General features: G+C 45.0%; 2 protein-coding genes across 4 annotated transcripts in view; one reads left to right on the top strand and one right to left on the bottom strand.

Moving 5' to 3' along the window:
- Positions 1-891: 891 nt before the first annotated feature.
- On the bottom strand, positions 892-16,563 carry ANKRD66 (ankyrin repeat domain 66). Its single transcript, XM_074947491.1, has 3 exons — positions 16,201-16,563; positions 10,544-10,772; positions 892-2,535 (listed from the first exon to the last, which is right to left on the bottom strand). Exons 1-3 carry the CDS (start codon positions 16,337-16,339, stop codon positions 2,355-2,357), a joined length of 549 nt encoding a protein of 182 aa, XP_074803592.1. The 5' UTR covers positions 16,340-16,563; the 3' UTR covers positions 892-2,354.
- Positions 12,614-18,166, top strand: part of PLA2G7 (phospholipase A2 group VII) — a 48,735-nt gene continuing 43,182 nt past the window's right edge. Inside the window, exons 1-2 of one of the 3 annotated variants that reach the window (XM_074947484.1) lie at positions 12,689-12,749; positions 14,026-14,091. The gene's annotated coding sequence lies outside the window, so the exon portion shown is untranslated. Of the gene's footprint in view, positions 12,750-14,025; positions 14,092-18,166 lie in introns of all 3 variants that reach the window. The other 2 variants (XM_074947486.1, XM_074947485.1) reach the window with 2 other exon arrangements.

Genomic DNA, 18,166 nt, shown 5'->3' with positions numbered 1-18,166 from the left:
TTTGCCAGTAGCTAAGTGCAAAGTGGCTACAGCCTAGGTCCGGTGTCGGTCTTTGGAAAAGCATTACTTATACCTCTCCCTCCTGGTTCATACTTCTATTCAATTCCCAGCTCTTCCACTGGCCTGCTGGGTGACCTGGGGCATGTCACTTTCCTCCTTGTGCCTCAGTTTCTCCATCTGTAAAACACGGGTAGTGATACTGACCTCTTTTGTAAAGTGCTTTGAGATCTAAGGATGAAAAGCACTGAGTAAAAGCTAGGTATTATTATTACTACATTAATAATATGTTGCTTTATAATGGCTTTTACTATTGCATCATGCCATATTTCTTTATAGACTATGTGTTATCTGTTTAAAGTTCCATTGATTCACAATTTATGTGGAAGTGTTTTGATCATTATTGTCACAGTTCCTCCCCCACTCTGAACTCTAGGGTACAGATGTGGGGACCTGCATGAAAACCTCCTAAGCTTACTTTTACCAGCTTAGGTTAAAACTTCCCCAAGGTACAAATTAATTTTATCCTTTGCCCTTGGAATTTCCACTGCCACCACCAAACTTTAACTGGGTTTACTGGGAAACGTAGTTTGGACACGTCTTCCCCCCAAAATCCTCCCAACCCTTGCACCCCACTTCCTGGGGAAGGTTTGGTAAAAATCCTCACCAATTTGCATAGGTGAGCACAGACCCAAACCCTTGGATCTTAGAACAATGAAAAAGCATTCAGTTTCCTTACAAGAAGACTTTTAATAGAAGTAAAGGAATCACCTCTGTAAAATCAGGATGGTAGATACCTTACAGGGTAATTAGATTCAAAACATAGAGAATCCCTCTAGGCAAAACCTTAAGTTACAAAAAAGACACACAGACAGGGATAGTCATTCTATTCAGCACAGTTCTTTTCTCAGCCATTTAAAGAAATCATAATCTAACACATACCTAGCTAGATTACTTACTAAAAGTTCTAAGACTCCATTCCTGTTCTGTCCCTGGCAAAAGCAGCATACAGACAGACACAGACCCTTTGTTTCTCTCCCTCCTCCCAGCTTTTGAAAGTATCTTGTCTCCTCATTGGTCATTTGGTCAGGTGCCAGTGAGGTTACCTTTAGCTTCTTAACCCTTTACAGGTGAGAGGATTTTTCCTCTGGCCAGGAGGGATTTTAAAGGGGTTTACCCTTCCCTTTATATTTATGACAATTATTATCAGTGTAGTTATTAGAAGGGGTTACTCCAGTCAAATCAATTACATGTAGAGGTTTATGCAGCATAGGAATACTGGAACACACTAGTGCTAGCTTGATTAGATGGATCCCCTGCCTCTAGCAGTGGCCTTCATCTCTTTTCATATCTGAGCTGAAAAATATCTCTCTTCAATGCTGTCCCACTCTGCTATTATTTATGGCATTGTGTTATTAACTCTGTAAAGCATTTCAGGATGCTGTTTGTGTACCAAATAAAGTTGTATTGTACTTCAAAGATGTTAAGGGATTGCTGAGATCTGTGAACTGTGTGTGTGTGTGTGTGTGTGTGTGTATATATATATATATATATATATATGGAATATTTTTTGCTCTGAGACAGCTTATGACTCAGGGGCCAACAGGTGTAAATTGACAATGCTGGACTGAAGTAAAAGTTAATAGATTGCAAACTCTTTTGAGTAGGGGCTCTCTTTTCTTTTAATTTCAGTAAGTAAAAAACAGTTTAACTTTTTTCCCCCACTGGAAAACAGGAAGGGGAGAAGAAAGAGTGAGAAAGTGTTCCCAGGGGAGAAAAGGAAAAAGTGATTTTTTTTTCAAATTAAAACAAAACAAAGTTTTTGTTTTGAATTTTTCCATTCAAGGATTGATATGTCTGCCCTCTACCACTCTGTCTGTCAGGACTGACTTTGTCACAATAGCTAGATCCACTACTTCTAGCCATTTCCCATTAATAGCCATATGTACAACCCACCACACAGACCATATGCTTTTTCTCTTAGGTCTTCTCTACACAGTTCTTTAATTCACACCAGAGGGGTGTCAATTTTAGTCCCCACTAGTGTGTCATGCACTAACTGACCTACGTGGACCCTACTGGCATATACTAAAAGTTCCCACATTAACATAGGCTTGTCTAGAACAGGGCTACGGTAATGCACACTAGAGAATTTCGGAGTATGACAGCAGGGCACACACAAGCCAGTTAGCACGCAGCATGCTAGTGCAGACTAAAATTTACCCCTCTGACATGGACTAAAGCACCATGTAGACAAGCACTTAGTGTATGTTTCATACTCCAGATGTATCTGGGGTCTGTTAGTGTCTTTGACTAGCTCTCTATGACTTTCCCTAGTTCAAAGGAATCTGAAGACTCTACTGTTTCACATTCTTTCCTCTGTTTTTCTTTTGAGTAGAGAGTGTAGATTTTGCTTGAACACAGGGTGTATTTTTCTCAAGCTCTTCTTTCTTGAGTTCCCAGTCTTCATCTGTCTGGTCCAGCTGAATCCCTTTCAATCCTGCCACCAAACGGTAGTCCCTGCACTCCACCTCAGCTCTACAGAAGAAAGAAAAAACGTTGCCTTAACCATTGCACACTGCACAGTCCGACCACGCTTGTAGGACTGCTGTGGACTTTCCAGTCATGAAACAAACTAAAACATTGCAAACTGGTCATACACAAAAATTCAGTTAAAAATAACGAGCCTAAGCCTCTTCATTTGCACTCTTTCTGCTATTGCTTATTATGTAGAATTAGAGATGGTTCAGAACCAAAACACCAGATCAGAACAGCAAGAAAATCTGAAGAAGTTTCAGTCCCAATCTAACTTTGCAGCTGGTGGTGTCTCTAAAGTGGTCTGAACCAAACCCTAATTTAACAACCCTAAACTTAATTTTGCATCCAAATCCAAATCTGAACTTGGCAACTCAAGCCCACATCTTCCTAGAAATATATTGTTCTGCTTTATTCACTAATGCAACTCTGTATAACATTGCATGAAAGTTTGCATGAAAGATGCTATAAAAATAAAGCTGTGTTGTAGAAGTTCACATTTTAAGCTAGAAAATTAAAGAAAAATTACTATAGTATGCAGGCAGGATCTCTGGCATTTCTTACATTTAGCTTTATTGCACTGTCATGAACATCAGTCCATCTACAAGAAGATTTAAACATATATTTTATTTCTGTGCATTGCTCTTTGGATGAAAGTGCAAATATCCATGAGTAACACTGATACTCATGAAGAGGATATTCTTGCCATGTACATTCCTCATTAATCAGGTGATTAATTAGGAAGAGAAACATATCCACTTGTTTTATTTTGTTCAACTATTCAAAGTTGTGTGTATATGGGATGCAGACACAAGGTAGTGCATATGTCAACCAGACTCCAATAGCCAAACTTGGCAAGGAAAGTGGTTCTTCTGGGACAAAACTTCTGTACATCTTCAAGAATGAAGGCCAATAGTTGTAATGTTCAAAATGGAGGTAAGGCTATTGTATCTGATATAATTTTCCTGGCAATCACAATAACTGAGGCTATTGAAGAGCTACCTCTACCCTGCAGGAAGTATCCTTTAAGTTCCTGAGAGTTTAGACCTGACGGTTAAACCATTAATCCATCTTTAAGAAAAGGATTGATGATTTTCCATGGACAAAGCCTAGATACATAACAAAAGACTGAGAATAATAAGGGCCAACTCCTGACATTTGCTGATGATTGCAGCTCTCCTTGATTTCAAGAGGTACTGTGGATTCTGGACACCATTCTGGATGGGGCCCCATCAGGGTTGATAGAAGACAACTTGACCATGAAGGGGCCTCCTAGAACAGCAAATATGGCTTCAACATTAAGCACTCTGAAAATGAGATGGATACACACTAGAGAGCCAGGTTCTCTGCTTCCTTGCACCTTGGTTAGCCGTTGGCACCGGTGCAAAGTGGGTGTAAAAGAACCCAAGATGGGGAATTTCTGCTGCAGACCAAAACTGATGTAAATTGTGTTTTTATTGTTCTTGAAAAAACTCCAGGCCTCTGACACAAGCATTGTTTTTAACTCTGTACACCACTCTCCACACGACAGGCAAATATCAGGGAGTGACACTGACCCTCGGTAACAGAATACATCTCACATTTACATGCCTAGTATAGCAGGAACAATTCCATTTAAGTATATATATTAAGCCATGTTTTGAATGTGTGACCTACAGAGAGAAGGGCAGTGCATCTCTTGCCCAGATTCTAACACAGCACTGCATGGAGACCTTTGACCTCTGGGATAAAACTTGTGTACATCTTAAACAATGGGAAGCAACAGTTGTAATGTTCCCAAAGCTCTAATTTTCCCCCATCTGCTGTCAGTTTCCTGGCATTCCTAAGAGGCGAGGCAGTTGTTGGCTTTTGGGTAAATTCATTGTGGCAGTCAAAAAAGAGAGGCCTGAACTCAGATGATAAGATCTTGACCATTCTGGGGATCTCCAGGTTTTGCTTCTTGTGCACAGCAATGCTAAGGGTTTTCTATATGGCATTCTCTGCTAGCTTCTATCCTAGGAACAAAGTGTAGCGAGCATTCACAGCTGTCAGCTGATTTTGAAGGTCTCCCATCCTCAGGTTGGTGGCCTGTTTATATGTCATTTACCATGTCAGAATTGGAGATTTCAGCTCCCTTTCTTCATCCACCTACACCTGAGAATCTCCAAGCTGATAGCCTGGTGGTGCCTTATGCCTGTGTTTTTATCCTTAGTCAACTGCATCCCTTTCTTCTGTGACATCTACAAAATGCAGTGTAATTATTCTGTTCCCAGTCTCTCCAAAAATAACACTATGAAAGACTTGATCTTGGAGACAAATTTGTTTTTCTTTTCCGTGGCATTGGATTTCCTGTGGCTTTTGCCACATTCATCATTTCTCCCCTCCTCCTCGTCTTCTCTCTGGAGTCACACCTGGCACATGCAAAACAGGTAAGCCAGTTTCAAGAGCCGCAGCACAAAGGCCCACATTCAAGAAGTGAAAAGCATAATGTCTTTCTGTGATGGGGTGTGGACCCCACACTGGCCCTGCAAGAGATGGGTTAGGTCAGGAGGGCCCAATCAGCTAATTAGGCTGCAAACAGGGGAGCTTTAGGCTGGAGGCAGCTAACTAGAGAGAAGCTCACCTGCAAGAGACAGGCAGGGCTGCTACAAAAGACCAGGAAACTGGAAGCAGAGGGGGCAACAAGGGGAAAGATGCAGTTGCTCCCTGTGGGAAAGGAGGAGTGTTTGGGTTGAGTTATTCCCAGGGAGGAGGGAAACTGGCAAATCCAAAGGAGTACGGAAAGCCAAGAAGTATGGAAGCAGCTCAGGGAAAGGCAGCAAAGTGCAGGGAATGGATCTTAGCTGCTGTGTAGAGGGTCCATGAGCTGGAACCCAGAGTAGGGGGTGGGCCCATGTCCCCCTGCCAGCCACAGTGGGAGTGGCACTGTGAGGCCGTGAAGCAGAAGACTGCCTGAGATAGCTGGAGAGCAGGAACCTAAGGGGAAACCACACTAGTGACCCGGTGTGACGTTATGAGTGTAATATAATATCTCATTGAAAGGTGACATAGGGCCAGAAAGAGTTAGTTAACTCACATACTGACCTGACCCATGGAAGAACTTTAAAGACTTGTTAGGAAGATATGTAAATGAATAGAGTTTTGAAATGCAAGCCTGCATTGTTAGAGATAAAAGGGTAGATGTTTGCTAAGGTCTTATGATTTAATTCAAACAAGTCTTGATTCAAAGATCAAAAAAGGAATATTAATATTCAGGAAGACTCTTGAGTGAAATAGTATTATTGTCTATATGTCTCTTTGAAGGTTGTGGTAACCTGTATCTGAACTGTTTACAGGATAAATTACCCTGTGCTAATTGCCATGATGTTTAGGAGAAGGAAAGTTAAGCCTATCGTTTTCTCTGGCCAAAAGGCTGCTAGAAATGTATAAAAACCCTGGGACACGATCCTTCTTCATTTCAGATCTGCTTTGGGTTTCAAGAAGGGGAAACCCTGAGCCATAAGGATTGAGATCCCAAGTCACTGACTGGAGTCACCCTGACTATGGACATTGGACTATAACCTATGGACTATTTCTAAAAAGAGTTTTGGCAACTACAGACTCCTCTCTGCTATGTATCTGAACCTCAAGAATTGAATTCAAGTCTGTCTGTGTATTGATCTTTTAACCAACACTCTTTTCTTTTTAAATAAATTTTAGTTTAGTTAATAAGAATTGGCTATAAGCATGTATTTGGGTAAAATCTAAGTTATCATTTAACTTGGGTCTGGGGCTTGGTCCTTTGGGATCAGGAGAACCTTTTCTTGAATATGATAAGATTTTCAGTAATCATTATCATATCTGACACGTGTGTCTGGATGGAGGCCTGAGGCTGGGGACTTTAAGGGAACTGCATTATTTGGACTTCTGAGTAACCAGGGAGGTGCTATAGAAGCTGTTTTGTGCTGGGTTGTTAAACCTAAGTATTGGAATATCCACCAGCGTTTGGGGTTTGTCTGCCCCATTCTGTTTGCAGTTCACCCTGATTGAGTGACCTCAGCTGGCTCCCACAGGCCGCATCGTCACACCTGACCAGAGGGCTGAGTCAGGGAGAGAACGCTGCGGTTCCTGAGAGCAAGAGAGGGAGCAGAGGACAAACTGATGGGCTGTGAATTGGAAAGTAAATTTCTCTTTTAAAATATGTATTTAATCAAAAATCTAGGCCTGGGTTTTCCCCTCACAGCGGTGAAATGTAGCTGGTTCTCAGGACTTGCATTAAAACTGCCTGGGGTCTGCTTCAGCTGCCTGGCTGTCTCACGAAACTGGAGCTGAAGCTGCAGTTGCTGTTGTCACCCCATACTCCAGCTTAAGAGGGTGGATGTTACATCACCAGAGAAGGCCTTGGCACTCATCAGCTCCATTATCTGTCCTTAATCACCAGCATGTGATCTAGCCCAAAGGGTTTTATTTTTAAAAACATTTTGTTTCAGAATTGTTTTTGCCATCGTAACATGATTTATTTATCGGAAGATTCCTGGGTGTTACATGATATGTTACTTTGCTTCATAACTCATGTTAATGTGCTGTGACTATTAATAATGGTGTCGTTTATTACAAATTTTACTACGGTAAACTGAATTAAATATGGAGTGCCTCACTTTCATTTATGCTAAGTCCCCTTTACGCCACTCTGGAGTGGAAAGGGCCCTTAGTGTACCTGAAAATCGGATCAGAAAGTTTGGCAGCTAGTTTCACAACATGGAACCTGCACTATTGGAACAGACCAGCGGTCTGCGATAGCCAGATACATATCCTCCCTTTAGTAGTGGTATCACTGGCTCTTCATCTCATTTTGGGATACAATTTGGGTGAAATCAGCTATTCCAAATACAGTTGTATTTGGATCTCTGAGATCTAACTAAGCTAGTAAAGTCATAGAAATTTTTTTGCTCAGATCTCAGTTAGAATCATGGCCCATTTCCAGCAGCTAGTGTAAATCGACATAACTCCATTGAAGTCAACACTAACTTTCACCAGCTGAGCATCTGACCTCCTGTTCTAGAAGAGCTTACATAAAATTTGCATGTGCATAATTTGCATGTGCAGTTACCACAGTTCCACAAGGAAACACAAATGGTCAGCAAACCAAACATACAAATGGCCCGTTCGGTCAGTTGAGTGTGGAAATCACATGTGTAATTCTAAATGATAGCTTTTAACAGCGTAAAAGATTTGTATTCCAAAAGGTGAGAAACAGTGAAAACTTTCAACATTACATAATAGTATACTGACTTGACAGATCTGGCTAAATTTGAATGGGTACATTTTCATTTGACTATTAAGCAGGAAAAAATTAAGCACATGTGCTCTAATTTCATAGTTACATGTAGTTAGCGCAATGGTGGTGGTGTACATGTTTCTTGAACATATTATTTTTTGCCTGCAATTAGAAGTAGAACTGTTTTTATTCTGAATAAAGAATTTCTTTGATTTATCCCTTCTTTTGCAAATTATTTGTGAACTAATCCTGATTTCTACCAGAGTAACTGTTATTTCTAATTAACCAGTTAGCTTGGATGAACAGTGTTCTGCCAAAGGGCTGTTCACTTTACCTATTCAGTGGTCATGCTGTGCAATTCGTCACCTAAGTCACACTGTGTTCCTTCAGCTTCCTCAATGGATGTCTGAGGCTTTTAAAAAATAAAACTAGCAAATGGTGAAGAGTGAATAACAAGTAGTCCTCTTTATGCACGAATACCCCCTTTTTGCATGTGAATATGGGTAGTCATATGACGAACAACCAATCCCCCCAAATATCTGTGGGAACAAAATCCCAGTGGCATGAATGTTTGTGAAGAGTGAAGGAAAAGAGGCCTGGCTACCCATTCAGAATTCAAAGACTTGCTCGTGAGAAGAAGCCTTACAGATGCAATGATAAATGCCTGAGGTACTTATGAGACAATAGAGCCAGTTGGAACATTTTCCACAAAATGATTTTTCACTGGAAATTTGGAAAGACACAAAACTTCGACATCTCAAAAGTCTTTGCAGAATTGAATTGTGACTCTTTGGCCAGCTCCATACATGAGTTAACTCTCCCTTCTACCTTCCAAGGCAGCAGCTGGGATTTCTTGGGTTTAGACCCAGAAAGCTGGAACCTTAGGGGTGGCAGGTTTGTAGAAATTTTGGTAGTGCCCAGAACCCGCCCCCCCCCAAACTCTGCCCCCCACCTGCCTAAGGCTCTGGGAGGGAGTTTGGGTGCTGGGTGTAGGCTCTGGGCTGGGACAGGGGGTGGGGGTGCAGGAGGGGCTGAGGGGGGCAGGCTCTGGAAGGGAGTTTGGGTGGGGGAGGGGGTCTGGGGTGCAGGCTCTGGGATGGAGTTTGGGTGCTGGGTGTAGGCTCCGGGCTGGGGCAGGCGGTGGGGGTGCAGGAGGGGATGAGGGGTGCAGGCTCTGGGATGGAGTTTAGGTGTAGGCTCTGGGCTAGGGCAAGGGGTGGGGGCACAGGAGGGGGTGAGGGGTGCAGGCTCTGGAACGGCGTTTGGGTGCAGGCTCGGGGGTGGGGGTGTAGGAGGGGGTGAGGGGTGCAGGCTCTGAGAGGGAGTTTGGGGGTGGCGGGAGTGCAGGTTCTGGGAGGGAGTTTGGGGATAGGAAGGGGTGAGGGCTGTGGATGAGAGGTTTGGGGTGTGGGAGGGGGCTCACGGCTGGGGCAGAGGATTAGGGTGCGGGGGGATGAGGGCTCTGGGGCGTTGGAGAGGCTCAGGGCTAGGGCGGAAGGGCAGGGTAAGGGCAACATGAGTGAAAGGGGTGCACTAGGACCCTGCGGCAGCAGTTGATGCGGGCAGCCGGCAGAGCAGAGTCCGCGTGAGCTGCAGGCGCTGGGGCCAGGGGAGGCGAGCGGGGGCAGCAAGTGGGGGCCGGGGGACACGCGGGGGGCGGCGGCAGGCGGGGCCGGGGGAGAGACCCAGCCCCAGACATTGGTGGAGCCGGGCCCTGAACACTGCTGGAGCCCGGGCACCACGAGTGTATACAACTGGCCGCCCCTGGCTGGAACGGGTCTGTGCAAATTGTGCAGCCTGGAGTGTTCTGCTGTGTTGGAAAAGAAACATACCCCCCCCCCCCCCCCAGTCCTACTCTTCACTCGCAGGGAAACCGGGTAGCAGTGACAGCCGCAAGTGAGGAGAGCCGGTTAGGCTGCTGTCTATTTCTCCCATGGTAGAGCCCGGATACAGCGGTAGCTCGTCAGCCGAGACGTGGGAACTGGGCATATGTCTCCACTGCAATGCAGCCCCCTCAGCGGGCCTGTGTCAGCTGATGCGGGCTCAAGCTGCGGGGCTATAAAATTGCAAGGCAGAGGTTTGGGCTCAGGGAGGAGACCGGGCTTTGGGACGCTCCCTCTCTCGGGAACCCAGACTGTGGGCTCCATCCTGAGCCTGGACGTCTACATTGCAATGTAATTGCCCTGCAAGCCCGCGTCAGCTGACACAGGCAAGCCGCGGGTGTTTTATTGCACTGGAGACATACCCAGAGTTTTCTGAAGAGCTCAGCTCCCCTGTAAACACCTCTGTGAAGCGGCCAGATTTTCACGAGGGCTTGGTACTCAGAAGCTCCTGTTTATTCTCTCTTGAAAATCTGGCCACTTCATTTCAGAGCTTAAGTAGTCATTGAACATTTAAAATTCAAGCCACTTATTTATGTGCCTTAAGGGGAGCTCCTGGGTGCTTAGCTCTTTTGGAGATCTGGACCTATAGCCAGAACACTTTGAAAAGATGGAAAATGATGAAGTGCTGTTCAGAGGCAGCACTTAAGATAATTGGCTCTGTGGATTCACTGAAATCAACAAAGTTCTTTCCATTTGCTCAGGCTGGTCCAGAAGCCCAGCAGAAAGCCTAAGCACATTTATATGCCACTTAAACCCTAGGGCTTACATAGGGTTTAGGTTGAAATGCAAGTCGTGCATAGGCCATTGCGTAGGCCCTCTGTACAGGAATGAATTTCACCTTCACTGGCTTCCACTTCATTTACTGCAGCTGTTTGCAGAACTCAATACTCACATTTCTAAGAACTTCACGCAGTCTTTGTGTCCGTAGATTTCTGCAATCCTTTTCGGAGTGTCCCCATAGAGATCTGCTGTATCGATGGCGGCATGCAAAAAATGAAGAGTCCTTAGAACGCCCAGTCTTCCTGACTCAGCAGCAAAATGAGCTGGAGTCCAACCCACATCAGTTCTCAAGCAAAGGCGAGCGCCATGCTGCACAAGTAGCTTTACCATCTCCGATTGTCCTTGTAGATATGCAGAAAACACAGGGAGAAAAAAAATGGTTCAAAGGTGAAATATTCAAGATGTTCTATAAACTATATGGCAGTGTAAAGAATCTGTGTCCACAGACAAGCAGCGCTGCAGTGACGTCACCAGCTAAACGGCACATACTTAGGAACTCCGGTTCCAACACACACAAGCCTCTACCACTTGTGCCGATGCTCTGCTAGCTGAACTAGTGTTGGGTCTTTTACCCTCTGTAGACAGAAAATAGCCACAATCAGCTGATTAGGTCTGACCTTCCATCCAGACAATGGTACTGAGGTTCATAGCCACACATATGGTATACGGTATATTACATACTCCCTCTAGTTAGGCAGTGCTTAACCTCAAGCATCTGGGCTACAGGAATTCAAATCTCAGCAGCTGGACGTCATCCGCTATGAATGCAGTGCCAAGTGTACGAGCTTCAGCTGGGGACCAAGATGGCCATGGGTTATGGCTGTGGATTGGTCATAGCCGCGTTTCCAGCACTTGCAAATCTGAGTCCTGTGATTTTCTTTTTAGGGTAGGGATATTTTTTTAAAATCATTAGGGACTCACATGAGCATAATTAAAATCTATATGTTTAATAACTTTTTAAAAATAACCAGAGCCCCAGTCTCTTTGTCCAGACCTCATGGCCTGGGAGATGGATAAGCCAATCAGGGTACAAAAAAAGACCCTCAGCAAAGAGTGTCAGGGTATCTCTACACAGGGATAAATGAACCATGGCACAGCCGTGGCTGGCCTGGGTCAACTGTGAGGCTAAAAATAGCAGTGGAGACATTCAGATTCGGGCTGGAGCTTGGGCTCTGGAACCCAGCAAGGAGGGAGGGTCTGGGAGTCCATGCTCCAGCCCAAGTCCAACCAGCTGCACTGCTCTGTTTAACATCACAGCACAAGCCCCGGCACCCTGAGCCAGTTGATCTCAGCTCTGAGATTCACTGACGCATTTTTTTTCTGTTGTGTAAATATACCCTTTGAGACTTACCTTCTGAAAGAAAAGGAGTACTTCTTTTTGCAAATACAGACTAACACGGCTGTTACTCTGAAACCTTCTGAAAGGACGCCCACGTTCTATGGCCTTACCTGGAGATACACACATGGTTTTGATCAGCTCAGTAGAACAAACACAGCAGCCCAGATAAGTAAAACACCAAGTTCAGAATTCACCCATAATAGCCCTTAGATACCACCTCTGTGCCATGTTAACTTGCCTCCCAGTCGGGACCCTGCTCAACTGCAGAATATTTAACCACAGACCACAGTACTGTAGTCATTAACTCTTTATATTTCACTGAGCCTTCATCCATCCCAGGTGACATTAGTCAATCACAGAAGAAACTACATCTCTCAGCAATATCCTCTGCAGCTGTGATCATGGGAAGAAAGAAACTGCAGAGAGTTTCACTCAATTCCTAGAATTCCCTAAAGGCTGACCAGAAAGCAGTGCAGAGAGATGCTACACAAAGACAGACAAGCGAGAGGAAGAGAAAAAAGTGAAATGGAGAGGAGACAGGGCACTGAAACGCAACGAGGAAGGCAAAAAGACATTGGAGACAGGTTATGGGGGACAGAAGTGCAAGTCTGCGAAGCCTACCAAATATGGATCTAGCATAGAGATAAATACTTAGGTCCTTACTCGTTATACCATTGATTCCAAAGGGAGTTTTGCCAGACTGAAGGCTGAGTAAGAACAGAGTAAAGACCTCAGAATTTGACTCACAGATTTTTTTAGTTTGGGGAGGGAGGGAGGCTTGGGTGGGAGTTGGAAAGATACAGATTTTTCTGTGCAAAAACCTGTCCTTCCAGCTTGTTCTCAGCTTTGTATTCCATCCACGCTTACACATGATTTATTTCCCTGAAATGCTGAGGGAGAGGGAGAAAACCTGGCTGAGTTCGGACATTAATACAAAGCACAGTCCTGGTCTGCACAGAGTGTGAAACTATTCATCCAGGTCAGTACAAAATATTGAGGGAAAATGTACATTTGATATTTATATTTAATGCTTTGAAGAGCTGGCTGTATGGTGTTTAGATTTTGTGTGCTGGTTGCAGGGGGTTAGCATTGTGTATACTACTGTGACACAATACACAATGGCTCGGAGCCTCTATTGAAGTCAATGGAGCTATGCCAGTTTACATTAGCTGAGAATCAGCCCAATATCAATAACTTAACTCATACCTTTTATACCCAACTATCATTAACCTACCACAGTGTGATATATGGCTTTGTTTCCCACCCTTCATTTAACCTTTCATCACTTGTCCTCCTCAGCCACCCCCAATCCCAGGGTTTCATATCACCACATCTTCTAATTTAGGTCCCAATCCTGCAGTGTACTGAGCATCCCCGGCAAGGTGCTGGGTGCCGTCATTCCCTGCTGAAGTTAATGGGAGTTGCAGGCACTAGGTAACTGCAGGAGATGCTCAGCAACTTGCAGGATCCGGCCCTTAGAATGTAAGTGTAACACTGATGCTCCAGGGTGGGTTGTCAGCAGCAGGGATCAGACCTCTGGATCTTAATACATAAGGATCTACTGCCTGAGCTAAAAGACCCAGCTCTCGGAGCCAAGGAGGTAGCCATAGAGCTTATCAGTCTCTAGCTGCTCTAGCCACCACTAGAGGGGAACAGAGTCCCACGTGGAGTAGGCATCGCTTACATAAACTAGAGAAAAGGAGTACTTGTGGCACCTTAGAGACTAACCAATTTCTAAGGTGCCACAAGGACTCCTTTTCTTTTTGCGAATACAGACTAACACGGCTGCTACTCTGAAACCTGTCATAAACTAGAGACCACACTGATGGATGCCACTGCCAGCTGGCACTCTCTGCACATCACTTGTAAGGCTCTTAGGCAGGTAATTAGGGAGTTACCAGCAGAGAGAAAACTCATTACGTGTCTTACAAAGGGATATCACATGAACTGGGACCGAGGGTGCTTCGAGCAACCCGAACTTGTCACTGCTTTTGTGCAGCGTATTTTTAGTGCACACCAATTAATGTACGTTTAATCTTATCACCCCTTGCATAAGTCTTTGTTAGCACTTCCCCAAGCTTCCTAACTTTTATAAGGGCCAAGGGTCACTGATCCAAGGGCCACTGAAGTCAAGGGAAGCCTTTTACCTGGATTTCAAAGGGCTTTAGATCAGGCTCATAGCTCCCGTAATAAGATAATTATTTATTCTGAATGTGTGGTATTTCATTTCATCCCTTCTGGGAACAACATCTCAGGGGAAAGTCCAGCGGCAATGAAAAATGAATTAATAATGATTGAAACAACAAAAGTCACCGAATAAGGTAAGAATTTATTTGTCCTTCTATAGGATCCTCAAGGATCTCAAAGCTCTTTACAAATGTTAATGCATTATAATGCGGCTCTACCCCAAAGGATGGCAAAGTGATTCAAATGGTAGTGAGATGGTCTGTTTCTTGTGTCTCAGTGCCCTACAGACCACATGTACTTGGTGAATAAAATGTGTTCAGGATTTAAGCCAGGGGTGGGCAAACTTTTTGGCCCGAGGGCCACATCGGGGTTGCAAAACTGTACGGAGGGCCGGGTAGGGAAGGCTGTGCCTCCCCAAACAGCCTGGCCCCCACCCCCATCCGCCCCCTCCCACCTCCCACCCCATGACTGCCCTCATCAGAACCCCTGACCCATCCAACCCCCCGCTGCTCCTTGTCTCCTGACCACCCCCTCCTGGGACCCCCCGCCCCTAACTGCCCCCCTGGGACCTCCCCCTTATCCAATCCTCCCCACTCCCTGACTGCCCTGGCCCCTGTCCACACCCCCGCCCCCTCACAGGCCCCCCGGAACTCCCATGCCTATCCAACCCCCCCTGTTCCCCATCCCCTGACCGTCCCCCGCAGAATCCCCAACCCATCCAACCCCCACCCCCCTGCTCCCTGTCCCCTGACTGTCCCTGGGACTCCCTGCCCCTTATCCAAACGCCCTCCACCCCCCAGCTCCCTTACCATGCTGCTCAGAGTGGCAGGAGCTCACAGCCCCTCCACCCAGCTGGAGCCAGAGCGCTGCCAACGCGGCAGCTTCGCTGTGGGGCAGGACGGTCCTATGGGCCGGATGTGGCCTGCGGGCCGTAGTTTGCCCACCTCTGGTTTAAGCCAATCTCTAACTATTAGAGATCAGCATGAGACAGATGTGGGGGGCAGATTATCCCACATCTGCCTACTGAGAGGTTCTTTCACTTTCCTCTGAAGCATCTGGTACTGGTCACTGTCAGAGACAGAATACTGGACTGGATGGCCTTTGGGTCTAATCCTGTCTGGTGATTTCAGTTCCTGTGCAAGTAAAAAGATGTTTGTTTCCCCCCTCACTAATTGCCCTGGAAATTCAACCTGGGATCTGAGGGTCAAGCTGGATTCTTTCTTTCTCATGCACTATCACCTAAGATTCTGCAGGCTAAATTAAGCTCTCAGTGACCCCCATACAAACCATTTTCTTTAAAATTAAGTCCTTTGTTACATCCGCACAGTTCTACCCACTGCCTTCTAGGGGTCGGACCTGGTTGGACCTTAATAAATAGTTCTGATGCTAAAACACCAAACGTCAGCTGCAGGCAGGATCTGGTCCTGCATTGCTGATTTGAAAGATTCAACACTAAAAATAAAGGTGGGAGGATTTTAAACCACTGTGTAGTTACCGTGCTCAATCTGTTTTTCCTAAATGCCAATTGTGTCTACACATTGATTCCCCCTTCACACAGGTGTAAATCAGGAATAACTCCACTCAAGTCAATGCAGCTATTCCAGTGTTTCAGAGTAGCAGCCGTGTTAGTCTGTATTCGCAAAAAGAAAAGGAGTACTAGTGGCACCTTAGAGACTAGGCAATTTATTTGAGCATAAGCTTATGCTCAAATAAATTGGTTAGTCTCTAAGGTGCCACTAGTACTCCTTTTCTTATTCCAGTGTGAAATCAAAGTGATGAAAGAAATAGGGCCCTTATATATACACAAAGTGTGTAAAAATTACACATTATCCCTTTAAAATAATCAAACTTCATATAAACAAGAAATGATCATTTGGGGTCCAATCCCACATGTTCTTTAAAAAGGCAAAATTCCCTTTTAATTCAATATTTTGTCTGTTTGGGCAAGGACAGCAGAATCAGAACCTCTCAGTGTAATTATCGGTATGCTGCATAACCCCATTAACAGCCTGCACAGCAGTGGTGCTGGAACAATTTGTATAGTGGGGGTGCAGAGTCATTGAACCAAACTGTAAACCCTGTATATGATGGAAACTACTTCAAGCCAGGGGGTGCGGCAGCACCCCCAGCATCCCAAGTTCCAGCACCTCTGCTGCATAGTGTAATATAATAATAAGCTGCACTATCTTCTATAACGTCAATGTCAGCATGTACATGGGCTATTGAGTACAGGGCCTCCTTACCTTTAGCAGCAGCCCAGTGCAGTGGTGTCCTGTCATTCCAATCCGTATCTTTGTAATTCACATCAAAAAGCCCTTTTTTCAGAAGCTTATTCACTAAATCGTAATCGCCCAGAGCTACAGCTTCATGAAGCTCTGTCATGTTGCACAGTTCTGACAACCCCTAGTACAAGAACAACAAAACAACAACTTCATGCACATGCTTTATATAGCAGTTTTCACTAACTGTGGCTCAGAAAAGCCTCCACCCAAGAGACAATTTGAATGGATTAGGCAGTGTCCACACTGAAAATTCAGACATTAACCATCTGTATCAAGATTTTATCGAAGGCCAGAACAAGAAAGGCAGAGAGACAAAAAGAAAGAAAGAAAATTAACATCCACAGTTAATTGAATCTAAACCAATCACTGATTGCAGTCTGCTGGTGATGTTTGCTAGGTATTTAGTCTCCGAGTTCAGGGAAATCTGTTACAAAGTGTGACTCAATAAATAAATAAAGAAAGAAAACCACAGATAAAACCATAGTGCATTTCTCAAAGATGTCGCTGAAGATCTGCCAGCTCACAACACACAGTTGGCCTCCAAGTCTGTTGTTACTTATTTACCATGGAAACTGGCTCCTCCCTTGTTAAAGCTGCAGGTTTATTATATAGATTTTTTTTTTTTAAAGAAAAGACGTTACTGATCAGATATTTCCCATGTTATTCTGGGCAGATCTTGACACACCACACTGCTTATAAAAAAACATAATGCTGTTCTCCCCCAGGGGCATGCTCTGCATGCACAGGCACCGTCCTATGAACCCAGCTGGGTGTGAGGCCCATGCAATGGGTCCCCCATTGTGTTAGGTGATCACTTAGTGGCTGCTTTGCTGACAAATTATGTGCATCCCCAGAAAACAAAACTAGCTCTTCTAGGAACACAGGGTATTTCCTCCAGTGATGTACCCAGCTGGAAAGATCATTGCTAAGGAAAGCTCTCCCTTCTTCCAAGTGCAGAATGTAGTACTCATCTCTTACCAACCAGGGGAGCTAGAAGCCAGGCTTGGGATATTGATGTAGGTTTTAGTATAATAGATGCACAGGGTCTATAAGCATAGCCCAAGCTGAAGGGGTAAAGGGATCATCTCCTTTAATGCAAAGGCTGACATTCACCCTCCTAACACAAAGCCTCAAGAGGGAGAAGAGCCAGCTGAGCTGAGTGAGGCAGCTAGTCCAGGCAGGCACAGAAAGAACACGGGCTGGACAGCTCAGATACAATGTGTATCCACCCCCCGCACCACCACCCCCCTTCCACACACACACTTCACAGAGCAAAGCCAGTGGGGAGGAAACCAGTCAGTGGGACAGACCAAGGCAGTTGGGGCATGAGGTAACAGGGGGATGTAAATTGCAAAGTGGGAGATGAGTTGTCAGGGGATCTCTGGCATCAGCCCGAGAAAGAATTGTTGGCCAAAAGGTCCAATTCACTCAGCACTGTTGTACATGGACCACCCCACGGCTGGAAGGGAGCACACACGCTCCTCCAAAGCCATAGAAGGATTGGTTCCATGGTCAGAGAACCGACAGAAGGGGCTAATTAGCAGGCCCTTTCAGAGGTCCAGAGAGGCCTGGGCCACTTCCAGCTTTTGAGGCCCCTAGCCATAATAAAAAATTAAAAATGACAACATGAAAACAAAATAAGGCACCAAAAAAAGAGTGAGACGTAATTTGAATATTTTTTTATTTAACAAATGCTTTTCTAGCCTTTTTCTGTGCAAATGCACTAATTATTGAGGGAAAAGCTAGCTTTTGTGCAGTGCCACAGTGGATATTAAGCATGGCGAGCCCATTCAAACACTCTTGTCCGACAGTTGGACGGTGATAGTTCTTTACCTGCCTCAACATGTTGAAGGTGCATTCAACTCAAGCCACTGATGCAGGCAAACTGACAAAAATATGCAATACAATTGTGATATTAGGAAACACC

The sequence above is a fragment of the Natator depressus genome, chromosome 3 (assembly GCF_965152275.1).
Source record: "Natator depressus isolate rNatDep1 chromosome 3, rNatDep2.hap1, whole genome shotgun sequence".
NCBI classification, from domain to species: domain Eukaryota; kingdom Metazoa; phylum Chordata; order Testudines; family Cheloniidae; genus Natator; species Natator depressus.
The sequence above is the reverse complement of the archived record's forward strand: the minus strand, read 5'-3'. Positions and strand labels throughout refer to the sequence as shown.

Coding starts and splice junctions, on each gene's coding strand:
- ANKRD66 (XM_074947491.1), bottom strand. CDS start 16,339: ATGACAGAGCTTCATGAAGCTGTAGCTCTGGGCGATTACGATTTAGTG. Junction 10,773..16,200: donor GCACTGGGCTGCTGCTAAAG/GTAAGGAGGCCC, acceptor CATATCTACAAG/GACAATCGGAGATGGTAAAG. Junction 2,536..10,543: donor TGCGTGAAGTTCTTAGAAAT/GTGAGTATTGAG, acceptor TTTCTTCTGTAG/AGCTGAGGTGGAGTGCAGGG.